General features: G+C 43.3%; 1 protein-coding gene and 1 long non-coding RNA gene across 4 annotated transcripts in view; one reads left to right on the forward strand and one right to left on the reverse strand.

Annotated features, from left to right (window-relative positions):
- Positions 1-1,749: 1,749 nt before the first annotated feature.
- LOC135067929 (uncharacterized) lies at positions 1,750-8,577 on the reverse strand. The gene is made up of 7 exons (XR_010254142.1): positions 8,519-8,577; positions 5,294-6,187; positions 4,128-5,210; positions 3,835-4,051; positions 3,118-3,459; positions 2,850-3,041; positions 1,750-2,773 (listed from the first exon to the last, which is right to left on the reverse strand). It is a non-coding gene; the product is annotated as an uncharacterized LOC135067929 (long non-coding RNA).
- A 3,728-nt stretch (positions 8,578-12,305) lies between these two features.
- LOC135067977 (collagen alpha-1(I) chain-like) overlaps positions 12,306-20,296 on the forward strand; it is an 89,483-nt gene continuing 81,492 nt past the window's right edge. For all 3 annotated transcript variants that reach the window (XM_063964559.1, XM_063964560.1, XM_063964561.1), the window contains exon 1: positions 12,306-12,475. Coding sequence is in view for 2 of the 3 variants with exons in the window: in XM_063964560.1 (XP_063820630.1) it covers positions 12,335-12,475 (141 nt within the window). In the remaining variant the exon portion in view is untranslated. The remainder of the gene's footprint in view (positions 12,476-20,296) is intronic.

The raw sequence follows: 20,296 nt of genomic DNA on the forward strand, positions 1-20,296 counted from the left end.
GTGACTATATTTGTGTGTGTGCATGTAGCTGCTGCATGGTTTCCTTATTGCAGGGTATTTCACTCAGCGTGCTATTCCTATATTACTATACCTGTGGGGGCCAAGTGTTTCAGGGTTTTTTCCATAAATAATATAGGATTTCTATCACAAGATATACTGACGGGGTATTTTTACTTGTGATTTATAGTCCCCATATATTCTATATCTATTGAACTCCCGGTCTGTGCCATCTTAGGCTTCTTTTCTGAGAGTTCTTGCTAAGTATAGCGCTGCTATACTTTGTACTGGGTTGCCCATTATTGTGCACACAGTTATGTCTGCTAGACGTGGCAACGACGTTGGGGCCTCTCCCACACTGCATGGTAGTGAGGCCGCAGACAAAATGGAGGATAATTTGGCAGCTGAGAGTTCAAGTTCAGGGTTCCTTACCCCCCAGTGGTTCGGTAGCGCTTGGGGCATCACAGGACCCACCTTGGGCTACATTCTCCACATTGTTATACACACTTGTGACTAAATTGACGCCCCCTGTGGATCCACCTCTGCCACTACCACAGTTTATGGTCCCTGCTGTGAACCCGCCATGGGCGGACCAGCTTTCCACTCAGTTACAGCATTTGAGCCGATCCATGTCTAAATCTAAGGGTCACTCTCGCCCGCATAAGACTAAGTTGTTTTCTAAAAGGGCCATTACCTCCTCCCAATCTATGGCTTTAACCAACACGTCCTCTGAGGAGGACGGTGCATATACTGACCCCCCCAGACACTCTTTCCGATTAATAAGCTTTCACTAATAGATTGTGCAATACTGACTACCAGTCCTGCGTATATGTAATTCCTTTTCCACCAACTTTTACCCTATTTAGGGTGGCCCAGAGATCTGGGCAGAGACTGTTTTTGTCTGGCTACTACATTTTTTAGCCACCAGCGCACATGGACACTGATTGTTTTTTGGCTTTGATAACCTTTCTCTGAATATTTTTGCATAGGGATTCAATATATGCATGTGTAATAGCAAGTGGTGTAATTAGCACCTAGTAGGGCCAGTGTGCCCCCCCTCAATTTGATTCCGCTGGGAAAGAGGGTTATTGCTCAACATACCCAATATCGTGAATTTTTCTGGCTTATCCCTGTATGTGTCGGCCCAACATATTTAATATTTATTATTGCCAATCTTTTTGTCCTATGCACAACAAACTCAATTTGACATAGCTCCGGTTCGATATCAATACTGAAACCAGTGCCAGACCTAATTTATTCCTCTCTCCGCTTTTCCACCTTCTCTTTCTATTTTTCCTCTCAATTTTATCCGCGGACTCTCATCTAACGTAGACAGCAGATCCGCTACATTTTCTATCTTCTCTCCCAATCTTCCTTAGGTGCACTCTCATTGGTAAGTCGGTTATAGAGGGCCCGAGAAATTACTACCATACCCCACCGACAGAGCCCGATCTCGTCCGATCTTAGAAGCAAAACGGTGGTGGGCTGGGCCAGTATCTGTGAGGGGGACCCCAGAGAATACCCGGTGTTGTAATTCATGACCTTTCTCGACTATATACCACCAGCAGGATCACCACATTTTTTCTCAAATCATCTCTCTCGTTCATCTCTTTACCTGATACTGAATACTCTTCTTAAGTACCACCTGCCCTGATACCTCACAGATCTGATTTGTTTTCAATACAATCCAGGATTTAGGTACTGCCTTCCCTGATACTTCATAGATCTGATTAGTTTCAATACAATCCAGGATCTATACTCCCTACAACAGTCCAGTTCATTGACCCTTTGAGGTCTAATTAACACAAGCTGAGCTTGTGCTGGTGGGATAGGATCAGGGTGTAGAGCTATAGTATCTACATCCCTCCTTAAGTCTATTAGCATAGACTAACCAGAACATTTCCAATTTTTCCAATTTACGAATCGACTGGCTTTTGCTCATACTCGCTCCAGCCTTTTACACTAATCAGCCACATCAATTATATATGTTATCTCTCCGAGATGCGGGCGGGCTGAGGCATATATATGTATCATTATAGCTTATGTCTAATTGTGGTGGACTAAGTAAGTGTGGATTTATTTTAAATTAACCAGATAATAAAAGTTATGTTTTAATATTTTCCTATAAACAACTCAATACAAGAGTGCACCCACACAAGAGTCTTCTGTAAAACAATTTTCTATAAGACAATATAAGGGTTCTGCAATACCATACATAGGCATAGAAACATTATTTTCTTTCTTCTTAACTTTATCTTTCTTTCTTCTTTCATTTTCTTTCTTTCATTTTTCTTTCTTTTGCTTCGTGCTTTTTTTCTGCTTCTTTCCTTTCTTTCTTTCTTTCTTTCTTTCTATTTTTCTTTTTTTGTCTCTCTTTTTCTTGCTTCTTCTTTCTTTTTCTGTCTGTCATCATTGTCTTCTGTCGTTGTCTTCTTCTGTCGCTTTCTTCTATCTTCTTCTGTCGTCTTTAATACTTTTATCTATAAGACAACATAAGGGTTCTGCAATACCATACATAGCCATAGAAACATTATTTTCTTTCTTCTTACCTTTGGCTTTCTGCTTCTTTCTTTTTTTCTTTCTTTCATTTTTCTTTTTTTCTTCTTTCCTTTTTTCTGTCTTTTTCTTCATGCTTTTTTTCTGCTTCTTTTCTTTCTGTCTTTTTTTGTCTCTTTTTTTCTTGCTTCTTCTTTCTTGTTCTGTCTGTCATCGTTGTCTTCTTCTGTCGTTGTCTTCTTCTGTCACTTAGATCTATCTTCTTCTGTCATCTTTAATACTTTTATAAATAAAACAACATAAGGGTTCTGCAATACCATACATAGGCATAGAAACATTATTTTCTCTCTTCTTACCTTTATCTTTCTGCTTCTTTCTTCTTTTATTTTCTTCCTTTCATTTTTCTTTCTTTTTCTTCATGCTTTTTTCTGCTTCTTTCTTTTTTGTCTCTCTTTTTCTTGCTTCTTCTTTCTTGTTCTGTCTGTCATCGTTGTCTTCTGTCGTTGTCTTCTTCTGTTGCTTTCTTCTATCTTCTTTCGTCTTTAATACTTTTAACAATAAGACAACATAAGGGTTCTGCAATACCATACATAGGCATAGAAACATTATTTTCTTTCTTCTTACCTTTATCTTTCTGCTTCTTTCTTTTTTCTTTCTTTCTTCTTTCATTTTTCTTTCTTTTTCTTCTGGTTTTTTCTGCTTCTTTCTTTTTTTGTCTCTCTTTATCTTGCTTATTCTTTCTTGTTCTGTCGTCATCGGTTGTTTTCTTCTGTCGTTGTCTTCTAACGCTTTCTTCTATCTTCTGTCGTCTTTAATACTTTCTTTTATTTTTCTTTCTTTCTTTCATTTTTCTTTCTTTTTTTGTCTCTCTCTTTCTTGCTTCTTTCTTGTTCTGTCATCGTTGTCTTCTTCTGTCGTTGTCTTCTCTCGCTCTCCTCTATCTTCTGTCGTCTTTAATACTTTTATCTATAAGAAAATATAAGGGTTCTGCAATACCATACATAGGCATAGAAACAGTATTTTCTTTCTTCTTAACTTTATCTTTCTGCTTCTTTCTTTTTTCTTTCTTCTTTCATTTTCTTTCTTTCTTTCTTTTGCTTCATACTTTTTTTCTGCTTCTTTCTTTTCTTTCTTTCTTTCTTTCAATTTTTCTTTTTTTGTCTCTCTTTTTCTTGCTTCTTCTTTCTTGTTCTGTCTGTCATCATTGTCTTCTGTCGTTGTCTTCTTCTGTCGCTTTCTACTATCTTCTTCTGTCGTCTTTAATACTTTTATCTATAAAACAACATAAGGGTTCTGCAATACCATACATAGCCATAGAAACATTATTTTCTTTCTTCTTACCTTTAGCTTTCTGCTTCTTTCTATTTTTCTTTTTTTCATTTTTCTTCTTTCATTTTTCATTCTTTTTCTTTATGCTTTTTTTCTGCTTCTTTTCTTTCTGTCTTTTTTGTCTCTCTTTTTCTTGCTTCTTCTTTCTTGTTCTGTCTGTCATCATTGTCTTCTTCTGTCGTTGTCTTCTTCTGTCACTTAATTCTATCTTATTCTGTCATCTTTAATACTTTTATAAATAAAACAACATAAGGGTTCTGCAATACCATACATAGGCATAGAAACATTATTTTCTCTCTTCTTACCTTTATCTTTCTGCATCTTTCTTTTTTCTTCTTTCATTTTCTTTCTTTCATTTTTCTTTCTTTTTCTTCATGCTTTTTTCTGCTTCTTTCTTTTTTGTCTCTATTTTTCTTGCTTCTTCTTTCTTGTTCTGTCTGTCATCGTTGTCTTCTGTTGTTGTCTTCTTCTGTTGCTTTCTTCTATCTTCTTTCGTCTTTAATACTTTTATCAATAAGACAACATAAGGGTTCTGCAATACCATACATAGGCATAGAAACATTATTTTCTTTCTTCTTACCTTTATCTTTCTGCTTCTTTCTTTTTCTTTCTTTCTTCTTTCATTTTTCTTTCATTTTTCTTCTTTAATTTTTCTTTCTTTTTCTTCATGATTTTTTTCTGCTTTTTCTTTTCTTTCTTTCTTTCTTTTTTTCTTTTTTGTCTCTCTTTTTCTTGCTTCTTCTTTCTTGTTCTGTCTGTCATCGCTGTCTTCTGTTGTTGTCTTCTTCTGTCGCTTTCCTCTATCTTCTTCTGTCGCCTTTAATACTTTTATCTATAAGACAACATAAGGGTTCTGCAATACCATACATAGCCATAGAAACATTATTTTCTTTCTTCTTACCTTTAGCTTTCTGCTTCTTTCTTTTTTTCTTTTTTTCATTTTTCTTTCTGCTTTCATTTTTCTTGCTTTTTCTTTATGCTTTTTTTCTGCTTTTCTTTCTGTCTTTTTTGTCTCTCTTTTTCTTGCTTCTTCTTTCTTGTTCTGTCTGTCATCGTTGTCTTCTTATGTCGTTGTCTTCTTCTGTCACTTAATTCTATCTTCTTCTGTCATCTTTAATACTTTTATAAATAAAACAACATAAGGGTTCTGCAATACCATACATAGGCATAGAAACATTATTTTCTCTCTTCTTACCTTTATCTTTCTGCATCTTTCTTTTTTCTTCTTTCATTTTCTTTCTTTCATTTTTCTTTCTTTTTCTTCATGCTTTTTTTCTGCTTCTTTCTTTTTTGTCTCTTTTTCTTGCTTCTTCTTTCTTGTTCTGTCTGTCATCGTTGTCTTCTGTTGTTGTCTTCTTCTGTTGCTTTCTTCTATCTTCTTCTTTCGTCTTTAATATTTTTATCAATAGACAACATAAGGATTCTGCAATACCATACATAGGCATAGAAACATTATTTTCTTTCTTCTTACCTTTATCTTTCTTTTTCTTCATGATTTTTTTCTGCTTTTTTCTTTTCTTTCTTTCTTTCTTTCTTTCTTTCTTTCTTTCTTTCTTTCTTTTTTGTCTCTCTTTTTCTTGCTTCTTCTTTCTTGTTCTGTCTGTCATCGTTGTCTTCTGTCGTTGTCTTCTGCTGTCGCTTTCCTCTATCTTCTTCTGTCGTCTTTAATACTTTTATCTATAAGACAACATAAGGGTTCTGCAATACCATATATAGGCATATAAACATTATTTTCTATCTTCTTACCTTTATCTTTCTGCTTCTTTCATTAATCTTTTTTCATTCTTCTTTCTTTTTCTTCATGCTTTTTTCTGCTTCTTCTTTTTTGTCTCTATCTTGCTTCTTCTTTCTTGTTCTGTCTGTCATCGGTTGTTTTCTTCTGTTGTTGTCTTCTGATGCTTTCTTCTATCTTCTGTCGTCTTTAATACTTTCTTTCATTTTTCTTTCTTTCTTTCATTTTTCTTTCTTTTTTTGTCTCTCTTTTTCTTGCTTCTTCTTTCTTGTTCTGTCATCATTGTCTTCTTCTGTCGTTGTCTTCTACTGTCGCTTTCCTCTATCTTCTTCTGTCGTCTTTAATACTTTTATCTATAAGACAATATAAGGGTTCTGCAATACCATACATAGGCATAGAAACATTATTTTCTTTCTTCTTAACTTTATCTTTCTGCTTTCTTTTTTCTTTCTTCTTTCATTTTTCTTTAATTTTTCTTTCTTTTTCATGCTTTTTTTTTCTGCTTCTTTTCTTTCTTTTTTGTCTCTCTATTTCCTGCTTCTTCTTTCTTGTTCTGTCATCGTTGTCTTCTTCTGTCGTTGTCTTCTTCTGTCGCTTTCTTCTATCTTCTTCTGTCGTCTTTAATACTTTTATCTATAAGACAACATAAGGGTTCTGCAATACCATACATAGGCATAGAACATTCAACAAGATTTCAGACAGAAACACAAATTGATATAAAAACTATTATATACTTACAACTTAGAAATTATATAATTACTTAGAGAAAAGAGAAAGAGAAGGATCTGCTTACTAGAGCTTACATTCTACGTAATAATTGGTGGATGTGGAGAAAAAAATGGATAAGATTTGGATCCTGGAGAGTTAAGATGAGGGATGATGGCCTTAATTGAATAAGTTAGCTTTAAAAGTTGAGAAACTAGGGGAAAGTCTGAGAGTATAATGACATACCATAACAGCGGGAGAAAAATCATAAAGACTGAAGTGGAATCAAGAGGAATAAGAATAACTGGTTGTTAAAGTAGTGGAGAGATGGAGTGTGTGTGGAGAAGGTGAAGATGTAGGATGGAGAAGCGTACTCAAGTGCATTGTAGGTGAATGAGAAATTTGATTCAACTGGGTGGGGGGTGGCAACAATGGATAAAGCAAGAGTTGAGTTGGACCAAAGTGACAAGATTAGAGTATTTAAGCCATAAAATTCTTCTTCCAAATCCAGTGAAAGGCCCAGAACAGGCTCTCTGGATCACAATTTTGGTTGGCGCTATCTGCCGCAGGGTCCGACCAACCCCAACTTCCTACTTTGTCTTCTGGTATCCTATATTATTACCACTTTGGGAAGTTTGTACCTACATACATACATAAATATGTATATACTATAGATAGATATACCCACACAATGTCCCGCACTCTCATCTCATGCTAGATCACTTTGACGGGTGCTCCCAATAGGCCGTGGTCCGGTCCACTTGGATATCGCAAATTCCACTCGGTGGAGGGTGCACTCTCGCTTTAAATAATTTCACTTAGCAACCATCTTTGAAATCCCATCTTCCTCACATAGAGCACACATTGTGTGCAGCCACAAACAGACTGAAGCTGTTTGAGCAAAGCTTATGTTTATGATCTTGAAGCATTGGTGGCTGCATCTGGTCTTAAACATGGAGATGATCAGTGTAATCTATTTTGAATGTTCATTACTCTGCTCTATGTGAGGAAGATGTGATTCCAAAGATGGTCGCTAAGTGAGCCACAGATGTATTATACACCCAAGTGACTGTTGAACTTCTTAAATTTGATGTACAGCCTGTCTTGAAAAAGGTTTTATATATATATATATATATATATATATATATATATAGATATATAGATAGATAGATAGATAGATAGATAGATAGATAGATAGATAGATAGATAGATATGGTCCTTTCCCCAAAAAGGGTGGGGGGTTTTATTAGTGGAAACCCTGCCAGTATTTGAAGTTGGATAATGAAGGGTTTGTGTAATTGTCAGTAATTACTATCTTCCTTTGACTCTCCTTAATCACACTCCAAGTCTGCTGCCTCCGCATTGCACTAAGTCTTTGTCCAATCACTAACCTTATATGAGTAGCTTTTCCGGTGATATCGCCTGCTTGTGAGCTGTGTGTTTCTAGGGCTCTGGAGGAGTATGAGAAAGGGCAGCAGCAGCTGCAACAAAGTCCTGATGTAGGCAGTTGTTACCATTATGACATCACAGCATGACTTCACAGACTCCACCAGACTGGTCAGGACTAGCTAACCACACAGACACACAAACCGACCAATGCATTTTCTATATGTATTTTTGTGATATGGGCCCTGGCCACGCAATGGGTGGATTTTTTTAACTTGAAACTAGAATTTTAAGTTGGATTATGAAGGGTTTGTGTACCAAGTTTGGTTCAGAACCATCAAGCCATGTAGGAGTCTATGATGAAGAACATACATACATACATACATACATACATACATACATACATACCAGGGACGTGCGGTGAGGTAAATGGCTCAGGATACACATTGGCTAGTTCCACAGCCAGATTTAATAACACACAATAAATGGGCCAAGGGGTTCATGTGGGCATTATACACAGGTGCAGCAGTATATATTGCTGGAGATTTACTGAGTTTTGATCAGAAATGTGCGGAAAAGGTAGGCAGTGCCTCACTTGCCATAGACTTTTTACTCCAGACTATAAAATTATTAGAATAATATAAAGAAGATCTTTATAATATATTCTTTGTATTTTTCATATACTTTGTTTAATGAAAACTCTGGCGTATACGTTAGTATGACAGGAAAGGCTCTGCCTCACCTACCTCACTGCATGTCACTGATTCATGGTAGTTGAATCCCAGTATTTTAAGTAGGATGATGAAGGGTTTGTATATCTGTTGATAATTTATATTTTCCTCTGACTCATTAATCACAATCCAAGTCACTAACCTTATGTAAGTAGCTTTTTCGGTGATATCGCCTACTGCTGGTGAGCTATGAGTGTCTCTGGAGGAGTATGAGAAAGGACAGCAGCAAATTCCTGATATAGGCAGTTGCCACCATTATGACATCACAGCATGACCTCACAGACAGACAACAGAAATAGACCAATACTTTTTCTATATGCATTTTCAAGATTGGGGCCCTGGGTTTTTTCATTTGAAACCCCACCTGTATTTCAAGTTGGACAATGAAGGGTTTGTGTACCAAGATTGGTCCAGATCCATCCAGGCATGTAGGAGACTCTGGAGAACATGCATACCTTGAGTGTAATCACAGTATTTGCTCCCTACAATACAATTTCACTCATGATCTGACTAACTTTATGGTTTTCTGTGATGAAACACTAGTAATTTATTGCTCAGATCTAAACAATTAACTGTCCTAGACCTTGTAAAAAAGTTGATGGTTTTTAAATGGACTAAAATGCCCATAGCTTGCGCACAGCGTCTATTCTCCGCTGCTCTGCTAAGCAGGACAGCGATGACAGGAGCCTCCCAACTGCCCCATCCCCCCACCACGGGACACTGCACCCCACGTGTGGGACAGCAGGACAGTCCCAAAAAATCGTGACTGTGCCATGGAAATTGGGACAGTTGGGAGGTATGTAAAAGCATGGATTACCAGCATGCTACTTGCAAAAGCAGCCAGTATGTATCCATCGTGTAACAAAATAAAAATCTATATTTGCAGCCCTTACATTGTAAAATTTACTGACTCAGAATCACTCCCAATAAATCTGTGTTGTATCTCTTGAAGAACCACCACTGAATTACTTTACAGGGAACCACTAAACAGTGGTGGTGTCCCAAAAAATGGAAAACCCTTTATATAATATATTGATAGCCATAATGTGTCTGCTTGTGAGTTGGGAACAAGCAAAAAAAGTAAATAACTTTGCACCTTGGTAAAATCATGTTGCACTGCAGGTGGAGCAGAGGTAAAATGTGCAAAGAGAGGCAGAGGGGCATGCCCAAACTCTGCAGGAGAAGCAGAAATAAAATGTGCAGAGAGATGCAGAGGGGCATGTCTGAACTCTGCAGGGGAAGCAAAACTAAAAAGTTCAGAGGGGCATGTCCAAACTCTGCAGGTTAAGCAGAACTAAAATGTGCAGAGGGGCATGTACAAACTCTGCAGGTTAAGCAGAACTAAAATGTGCAGAGAGATGCAGAGGCGCATGTACAAACTCTGCAGGGGAAGCAAAAATAAAATGTGCAGAGGTCCATGTCCAAACTCTGCAGGTGAAGCAGAAGTAAAATGTGCAAAGAGATACAGAGGGGCATGTCCAAACTCTGCAGGGGAAGCAGAAGTAAAATGTGCAGAGAGATGCTGAGGGGCGTGTCCAAACTGCAGGTGAAGCACAAGTAAAATGTGCAGAGAGATGCAGATGGTCACATCCCAACTCTGCAGGGGAAGCAGAAGTAAAATGTGCAGAGAGATGCAGAGGGGCATGTCCAAACTCTGCAGGTTAAGCAGAACTAAAATGTGCAGAGAGATGCAGAGGCGCATGTACAAACTCTGCAGGGGAAGCAAAAATAAAATGTGCAGAGGGCCATGTCCAAACTCTGCAGGTTAAGCAGAAGTAAAATGTGCAAAGAGATACAGAGGGGCATGTCCAAACTCTGCAGGGGAAGCAGAAGTAAAATGTGCAGAGAGATGCAGAGGGGCGTGTCCAAACTGCAGGTGAAGCACAAGTAAAATGTGCAGAGAGATGCAGATGGTCACATCCCAACTCTGCAGGGGAAGCAGAAGTAAAATGTGCAGAGGGGCATGTCCAAACGCTAATCTAAATTGTGAAGTATAAAAATAAAGCTGCCCAGTATGTGTGGGCTACATAGCAAGCTGCCAGTATTTACCCTGCATGAAAAAATTGCACCCCTTGCATTAAAAAAATGGTTTGTTCCAGGTGTAAAAATTAAGTGTTTATTTTTCCTTTGCCCTCAACTCAGAATCAGCCTCTCTTAGTACATACAGGGGGTAATTCCAAGTTGATCGCAGCAGGACATTTTTTAGCAGTTGGGCAAAACCATGTGCACTGCAGGGGGGGCAGATATAACATGTGCAGAGAGAGATAGATTTGGGTGTGGTGAGTTCAATCTGCAATCTAAATTGCAGTATAAAAATAAAGCAGCCAGTATTTACCCTGCACAGAAACAAAATAACCCACCCAAATCTAACTCTCTCTGCAAATGTTATATCTGCCCCCCCTGCAGTGCACATGGTTTTGCCCAACTGCAAAAAAATTTCCTGCTGCAATCAACTTGGAATTACCCCCACCAGGGCCGTAACTAAGGGGGGGCTAGGGGGTCACGCGCCCCGGGCGCTGGAATGTGGGGGCGCTAGGGAGGCTGTTTCTGCAGCCAAAATCTCTGGTTGCCGCGGAGGTGAGGGAGAGAGGACGGAGACAGTAGTCTGGCCGGCGCGGTTGAGCAGAGCCGAGCCTGGGACTGATGAGAGCACACTGGCTGGCGGCTGCAGTCAGTCAGTGACAGTGAATGAGTCACTGTCACTGACGCTGCAGCATTCCGCACTGGACTCTGCAGGCTCCTCTGACAGGGGAGCTTTCACGGAGACAGCATGTCTCCAGCAGCCCTGAGCCCACAGCCCTCCCCCATGACTGGGAACAGGGGGAGGCACACAACGCAGCAGCGTGGACTGTGAACGAGGGGCAGCTGTGACAGAGAGAGATTTATTGGGCCAGATGTACTAAGCTTGAAAAGTGATAAATATCACTGTGATAAAGCACCAGCCAATCGGCTCCTAACTGTCATTTTTCAAACACAGCCTGTGACATGGCAGTTAGGAGCCGATTGGCTGGTGCTTTATCACAGTGATATTTATCACTTTTCAGGCTTAGTTCATCTCCCCCATTATGAGGTATGTTTCTCTACCTGGCAGACAGCTCCCCCTCTACAATGTGTATGTGTTTGTGTGTGTGTCATTGTTCCTCTGGTCCCTATACAGTGTGTGTGTGTGTGTGTGTGTGTGTGTGTGTGTGTGTGTGTGTGTGTGTGTGTGTGTGTGTGTGTGTCAGTGTTCCTGTGGTCCCTATACAGTGTGTGTCAGTGTGCGTCTGGTCCCTATACAGTGTGTGTGTGTGTGTGTGTGTGTGTGTGTGTGTGTGTGTGTGTGTGTGTGTGTGTGTGTGTGTGTGTGTGTGTGTCAGTGTGCATCTGGTCCCTATACAGTGTGTGTGTGTGTGTGTGTGTGTGTGTGTGTGTGTGTGTGTGTGTGTGTGTGTGTGTGTGGACATCTGGTCCCTATATATTTTGTGTGTGTGTCAGTGTACATCTGGTCCCTATACCGTGTGTGTGTCAATGTGGTCATATACAATCTGTTTTTGTGTCAGGGTGCCCCTGGTCTGTGTGTGAGTGTCAGAGTTCCCCTGGGACCTGCACCATATGTGTGATAGTGTGCCCCCTATATAATCTATCTAATGTGTATACGCAGCTCCTCTGTGGTGTAACGTGCATAAGCGGCTGTAGTGTGGCAGAGGCTCCTCTGTGGTGTAACGTGTGGGATTTTATATATATATATATATATATATATATAAAATTGTATTTTAATTATACTTTTTTTTTTTTTTTTTTTACTTTGCGGGGGGGCGCAAATTTACTATCTTGCCCCGGGTGAGAGCAACCCTAGTTTCGGCCCTGCCCCCACTGATCACCCATTATCACCACCGTTGGACAATTGCAATCTGTTCTTATATGTGTTTCTGTTGTTTCTCAGGCAAAGGCAAAATATTTGGAAGTGGCAAGAAGAATGAAGGCATATGAGGATAACAAATATGAAGCCTGGAAAGAGAGTACATATCAGATCCTGCACTCACTGCTGAAAAGAAGTTTACTCATTAACACGCATGTACCAGTTGTTAACCATGCAAACTTGAATTTAGCTGATGTGGTAAATGCAGTTTTTTTTTTTATTATTGATCTTTCTCAAACATTTGAACGGGTGTGGTATTGAAGGTCGACAATGTCTAGGTCGACAGGTCAAAAGGTCGACATGAGTTTTTTATGGTTTTTTGGTGTCGTTTTCTTCGTAGAGTGACCGGGAACCCCAATTAGTGCACCGTGTCCCCTCCATGGCTCGCTTCGCTCGCCATGCTTCGGGCAAGGTGCCTCGCTTCACTCGGCACAGATTACCATTCCAATCGTTGTCCACGTGGATCGTTAAGTATGAAAAGGTTCAAAAAAAGATTTATTTTTTTTAAAACTCATGTCGACCTTTTGACCTGTCGACCTAAAGACCCTGTTGACCTAGACACCCTGTCGACCTAGTTACTATCAACCAATAGTGGTCGACCTAGACATTGTCGACTTAGAGACCGGATCCCATATGAACATACACATACAATTATTCCCTGGCCAAATAATGTTGTTGCTCATAGCAACCAATCAGTATCTAGCTATCATTTCTCTATTGCTACATTTCTGTGGCTGCTATGAGTAACATCACTTTTGTTATAAGGTGTGTACACACTAGGCGATGTGCTCCGTGAGCGACTGCGGCCGGGCTGTACATGCATCTTTGGACGATGAGTCCAAATTGAGCTGCTTGTACGGTCGACACCGAGGGTCGTTAACAACAAACAACACGCAGGGCCGTGCTTCGGCCGTTGTCAGCTGCATACACACTGGGCGATATAGTAAACTATATCGCTCAGGAGGGAAAAAATTAGGTAAGTGTGTATTCATCGTTAGTAAATCTACCCCCAAGATACAAACGACAACAGGTTATTTAAACCAAGTGTATAGTGCAGCCATCCAAAGCTTATCAATGCATATACAACACACCATGATCATAAATATAAAAAACAATGTCTATATGTGCCAGACTTAACATTTAACCTACTCATAACAGTATGTGGGATAATGCCCCTTAGAAACTATGGGGGTAATTCCAAGTTGATCGCAGCAGGATTTTTTTTAGCAGTTGGGCAAAACCATGGCCCTCATTCCGAGTTGATCGGTCGCAAGGCGAATTTAGCAGAGTTACACACGCTAAGCCGCCGCCTACTGGGAGTGAATCTTAGCTTCTTAAAATTGCGACCGATGTATTCGCAATATTGCGATTACTAACTACTTAGCAGTTTCAGAGTAGCTCCAGACTTACTCTGCCTGTGCGATCAGTTCAGTGCTTGTCGTTCCTGGTTGACGTCACAAACACACCCAGCGTTCGCCCAGGCACTCCCACCGTTTCTCCGGCCACTCCTGCGTTTTTTCCGGAAACGGTAGCGTTTTCAGCCACACGCCCCTGAAACGCCGTGTTTCCGCCCAGTAACACCCATTTCCTGTCAATCACATTACGATCGCCGGAGCGAAGAAAAAGCCGTGAGTAAAAATACTTTCTTCATAGTAAAGTTACTTGGCGCAGTCGCAGTGCGAACTTTGCGCATGCGTACTAAGCGGATTTTCACTGCGATGCGATGAAAAAGAACGAGCGAACAACTCGGAATGAGGGCCCATGTGCACTGCAGGGGAGGCAGATATAACATTTGCAGATAGAGTTAGATTTGGGTGGGTTATTTTATTTCTGTGCAGGGTAAATACTGGCTGCTTTATTTTTACACTGCAAATTAGATTGCAGATTGTCGATACTGGGTTATTTGTGCGACGTGAAAGGGGTATTAGTGTACTATGTATGTAGCAATCTCAAACACAATAGAAGGAGCGCTGCTTGCAGGGGTGTAACTCAGTGGAGATGCCTGCCTCTGGGTTTCAAGCTATGAAGGAGCAGCTGTATGTACAGCAGCACTTGTCTGGTTCGCAGCAGGATCCAAGTGTGACTGCTGCTCTTCCAACAGAGCTGTGCGGCGCATTTACTGCTGCCGCAGAATAAATCCGCTCTGTCCCAGAAGCTCTGCTAACACCTGCAATAGGGAACAGTGCGGCTCCCGCCTGGTACCTCTCAGCCTGCACTGCAGCAAACAACAGTGCACCCGCTGCTGCTGGACTGTAAGATGGCACCCTTCGGCGAACGCTGATTCTGCATGCTACAACAGCTGTATCACAGCGTAGCTGGAGCCCAGCCAATTAATTGCGGGCTCCAGTCCCTGTAGACTGGCTGACAGCACAATATATATAATTCTGTAAGTAATGTTTATATATGGATTCAGTATAATTTACCAGCTGACGGGATGCTGGCTGTCATCCCAACAGCGGCATCCCGCCCGCCAGAATGCCGGCAGTGGGGTGAGCGCAAAGAGTCCCCTTGCAGGCTCGCTGCTCTCACCACACTGCAGGCTCAGTGGCTCACTGCGCTTGCCATAGGATCTATTTCCACCCTATCCAGATCAAGCAACAGCATGCAGTTAGTAGCCGCCCATAATTTAATTCAAAGCAGCATTAAGCCTGCAGATTGGTGTAATTAGTCTGTAATGATTAGTATTCATTTAGACAGCTTAATATTAGTTTAGGCAGAGAGAGTTCTCACAGCCAAGGTTTTAATAAAGCACTTATCTGCAAAGACTTATGTGTGTTTGTTAGTCGGAGTTAGCCAACTTCTTACCACATGGCTTTTAGCCGTAACCAGAGGGATTTGATACAGTCCCTCTCCAAGGGCTTTATTAATACATTATTATACAGGTTACCGGCACTGCGGCTCACGGATCTGCCAGGAGGTTGTTGTCTAGCTGGGTGGACCGTGATGTTCTCTTAGCGGTGCTGATGTTAAATCCAGGCTGTTGCAGTGCTTTGCTGTCTCAAAGGCAGAGGTTTAGCGAGGGTGGCTTGCCAGAAAAGATAGAGGGCGCGCTCCACCCCAGCGCCCCTCCCCCCTCTCCCCTTCCCCTCGCCCTGCTATACCGCAGACCACTGTACAGCCAGTCGCAGAGCAGGAGGAGCAGAGGGGGCACAAACTGACGTGCACTGTGAGACTAGGCCAGAGGCGACAGCAGGATATACTGAAAGCCGGCACATGTCCTTTTTTTATATGGTTCACTGTGTACTTATTGCTGTGCAACAGGGTTACTTCTGTCCTGCAGCACCACTCTCTTCATCCCCTGCTGCAGCACCTCTCTCTGTCTAGCCCAGCTGCTGCAGCACCTCTCTCTGCCCCAGTTGCTGCATAATCTCTCTCTGCCCCAGCTTTTGCAACATCTCTCTCTTTGCAGCAGGGTACACTGGTATTCCACAGGGAATAACATCGGGGTGTAGAGTAGGATCTTGATCCGAGACACCAACAGGCTAAAAGCTTTGACTGTTCCCAAGATGCTCAGCGCTGCCTCCTTTATAACCCTGCCTCCGTGCACAGGAGCTCAGTTTGTAAGTTGGTGCCTGCAGTGCAGGCAGCTAACAGGCAGGGCTGCTCCAGCAGCCCTAAGAAGAGCTATTTTAAAGAAGATAGAAGACTTCAAGCAGGGCCGTCTTTTCATATGGGCTCAATGGGCTCTTTCCCAAGGGCCCCAAGAGTATAAGGGCCCTAGACTGATAGCTGAGGGTCCCCTCTTTCCAGGGGTACCAGATTTTTTAAAATCGGCCTTGGGGAACCGGAGATATCCAACTGGAAAGCAGTGGTCCCCATCCAAGCCAGTTAATTGCTCTTCCCAGCCACATATCTCGGGTTCTGTCTGACTTAGAGTTTTTATGAGGATATAACTCAAAAGCTGAGACTCTCCCCTTTTAGAAGACATTGGCAGGTTGTCTCTACTATGCCCAGAACCAGAGATCTCAGACTTCAAGCAGCTGGTCCCTGCTCCAGCTCCACACGTCTAATATGCAGTTTTAGATTTTCGTTGGTGAATTTCTCTGGCTCCTGAACTCTGATTTCCAAGTCCCCAGAACCTTCTGAAAGGCGGAACTCTCTAGTTTTTTATCCCATTCAAAGCTAAGAAATATATTTTCAGGAACTTGAGATATCTGCAGTCAAGCAAGCTGCCATCCCACAGGAAAATGATAAATATTAAGCCCACTCCACTATCCTCTCCTCCCCTACGTATTAAACACCTCCTATCACCCTGGAATTCATGTACCAGGGCCATTTCATTCAGCCCAATGCCCCCTTCTACAGTTTAGCCCCATCTGTGCAGTAAAGGAGTAATTAGCAGAAATTACTGCTCCAGGTCCTACATGCTGAGCTGAAGACAGAACACGCCCTACCGCCAGCGGGACATCAAAGCTGTCGCTGATAGCACCCCCACCCCTACCGATGTATCGCTGGAGGATGGGTAGGGGGCCCAGTGCACTGCTGTGCCCAGGGGCCTACACTGCTGTTAAGACGGCCCTGACTTCAAGGGCTGCAGCAGAGGCACCCTAGTGCTAGATATCATTCTGATATCTCCTGCTGCAGCTCCATCACCTCCCCCAGCGGCGCTGTATACTCCCGCGTCCCTGGTTGCCGGGTACTTACAGCGGAGGCTCTGGTTCTTCACCCAGGGCACATACACTAACCGAAGTTCTCCGGGATCACGTGGCCGCACTCAGGGTGGAGGTAAGAGGGTCCCCCAGGCGGGACCCGCTGGAAATCGCGATCCGGCGCGGCCATTAGGAGGCGGGCCGCATGCCCTGGCGTGGGCACTGTGGCCGTACAGGGACCCCACTAGACCAACAGGGCAAGGACACAGGTCGAATTAGGCTATAATCCATTTTATTAAGGCCCGCAGCACCCGGTGGTGAAGTCCAGCAAGGGGATAATGCTCTGGCCTGTAGCCCCTCCCCCAGCCCCTGGGCGCCATTTAGAGTAAATGTTCCCGCCCTGGAGCTGCATCTCTCGGTTTCCCTCACTCCCTGTCAGCGCTTGGGCGCCATTACTCACAGCTGCGCTGATTCTGGGACTGCAGGGTGATGCCTCCTCTGTAAAGCCGCCTGCATCATCAGTGCTGTGCATTTACAGGACACTGAAGTATTCTACATGTCGTTTAGACAGTGTTAGTTAAGAGCAAGTGTATACTTCAGGGTTATTTAGTACTAGTACCCTGTGATATTCATCCAGTTTTACTGTGCATTGATATATCTGTTTATATAAATAGCTTTACTCAGTGGATAGTATTGCTAGTCCAGTGCAGTTTTATTGTTTGTCATAATTCCTGCATTGTACATGTGACTGTGTGTGTGTGCGTATAGCTGCTATGTGATTTCTACTCCGTGTATCTCACTCCTACTGCTATCCCTATATTCTGTAACCTGAGGGGGCTCTGTGCCTCAGGGTTATTAGATAATACAGGTATTTCACATGATATACGTCATTTGTATTTTTCTCTGTGTTTTTCAGTCACATTTTACCTCCGAAATCCTCTGTTTGTGCTGTCACACTGCATGGGGGGTTTGTGTTAGGTATTCTATCTCCTGATATTGTACTGTGTCGCCCGTGGTTTACGCTTTCACATACCTCCCAACTGTCCCGATTTTCGCGGGACAGTCCCGTTTTTTGGGGACTCTCCCGCTGTCCCACCCGCGGGCCGCAGTGTCCCGCGGTGGGGGGGCAGTTGGGAGTCTCTGTCTGTCGCTGCCCTGCTTAGCAGAGCAGCGTTGAATAGACGCTGTGTGCATGCGCACAGCGTCTATTCAGGGGAGTCAGAGGGAGAGGGGGCATGCCAGCGGCTCACAGAGCGCTAGGCATACCCCCTCAGTGACGAAAACGGGGGTGTGGCTCGCGAACATGATCCTCCCGTGAAGCCACGCCCCCTTTTAGACCACACCCCTTTTCCGGGAACGCGCGTGTGTCCCTCTTTGGAGAAACACAAAGTTGGGAGGTATGCTTTCATATTATGTCAGCTACAGGGGGCGATAAGTCTGGGGCTGATTCCGCCGTGCGCGGTTATGATGTCCCAGATGCATATGAGGGTAACATGGCTGTGGAGGGTTCAGGTTTTGGGGGTTCTGTACCCCCCAGTCAGTTTGTAACAACGGGTACACATCAGGGCCCGCCTTGGGCTGCCTTTTCTAATTTACTGACTACGCTGGTAACTAGACTTGCGCCCCCAATGGGACCTCATGTGCATTATCAGCCTTAAATGGTCCCTGCGGTTAATCCACTCAGTTACAGCACTTGAATAACTCTTTGGATAAACATATTCCTGACCCTCGCCCGCCTAAGATTACACCTAAGAAGTTCTCTAAGTGGGCTGTTACTACCTCTCAATCCACGCATGTTCCGGATACCTCTTCCGATGAAGATGGCGTGTATACTGACCCCACAGACTCTGATCATGACGTTTCTGATGGGGAATCTGTTTCACAGGTGGATGTTCCTGATCTCTTGGAGGCTGTCAGGCTCATTCTTCAGATTGATGATGATCCTGAGTCTGCTACTACATCTAAGAAACTGGACAGGTTCAAACGTCAGAAGGTTACTAAATTGGTTTTACCTCATTCTGACCACTTGGTTCACATACGTCAGGAATCCTGGGAGAACCCGGGAAAGAAATTCACCCCTGCACAAGAAGATGCTAGCCCGCTATCCCCTTGCGGCAGAATTGAGTAAAAATTGGGAAACACCACCGCCGGTGGACTCGCAAATCGCTTGGCTGGTGGTGTCATCTGCTCTGCCTGTCACTACCGTCACTTCTCTCAAGGAGCCGACGGATAAGCGTGTGGAGGGCTGCTGAAAAGCTGTCTTTCTGCTGCGGGGTACACTGGGCTCCACAAGGATTAACACCGGGGTGTAGAGTAGGATCTTGATCCTAGGCACCAACAGGCTCAAAGTTTTTGACTGTTCCCAAGATGCAGAGTGCCGCCTCCTCTATAACCCTGCCTCCATGCCAGTGAGCTCAGTTTGTAAGTTGGTGCCTTGCAGTATGTGCAGGCACTTTACAGGTGGCTGCCTTAAGCAGCCTTTTCAGAGTTTATTTTACTAAGACTGAACAGAGGAATCTGTATGAAGACTTCAAGGGCTGCTGCTGACTCAGAGACTTTCCAGCTTGCAGCTCCATCACCCCCAGCAGCACTGGAAACTCCCACGCCGGGGTTGCCGGGTCACTGCAGCGGAGACGCAGGCTTCTTCCTAAATGTAAGTCACACACACGCCACTGTCTCCCGGATCGCGGGGCTGCAGACAAGGGGGAGGTAAGGGGCTCTTGTGCCGCACTTTACCGCGATCCAGCGCGGCCGTAGGAGGCAGGCCGCACGTGCGCTGGCGTGGACACTGAGTACTGGGCAGCTGCTCCACTAGCCACCAGGTATTATTTTGGGCACAGGTCAGGGGGATTTAGTACCAGTTCCCCGTTTTGTTGTTCTGCCCGCACACCCGGTGGGGATGCCAACAGGGGGAGCAGGCTGGACCTGAGGCCCCTCCCCCCAGCGCCAGGGCGCCATTTATACAATGTTCCCGCCCTGTAGCTGCTTCCTTCTCCTTCACTCCTGGTCAGCGGCCATTACAGATAAAGCCTTGCTGTTCCTGGGATTGCTGGGGCAAATCCTCCTCTGTGGAACCGCCTGACTGCCAGTGCTGTGCTTCCTACAGGACACTTGAGTATTCTACCTGTCACTGGGACTGTGTTAGTTAAGAAAGAGTGCATACATTCAAGGTTGTGTGGTACATACACCCTGTGATATACATCCAGTGCTTACTGTGTTTGTTATATCTATAGTTATCACATATAGCTATACTGAGTATTACTTTGTATTGCCAGTCCAGTGCAGTTTATGGTACATAATTTCTGCATGGTACACTTGTGACTATATTTGTGTGTGTGCATGTAGCTGCTGCATGGTTGCCTTATTGCAGGGTATTTCACTCAGCGTGCTATTCCTATATTACTATACCTGTGGGGGCCAAGTGTTTCAG

Source organism: Pseudophryne corroboree, chromosome 1 (assembly GCF_028390025.1).
Source record: "Pseudophryne corroboree isolate aPseCor3 chromosome 1, aPseCor3.hap2, whole genome shotgun sequence".
NCBI lineage: Eukaryota > Metazoa > Chordata > Amphibia > Anura > Myobatrachidae > Pseudophryne > Pseudophryne corroboree.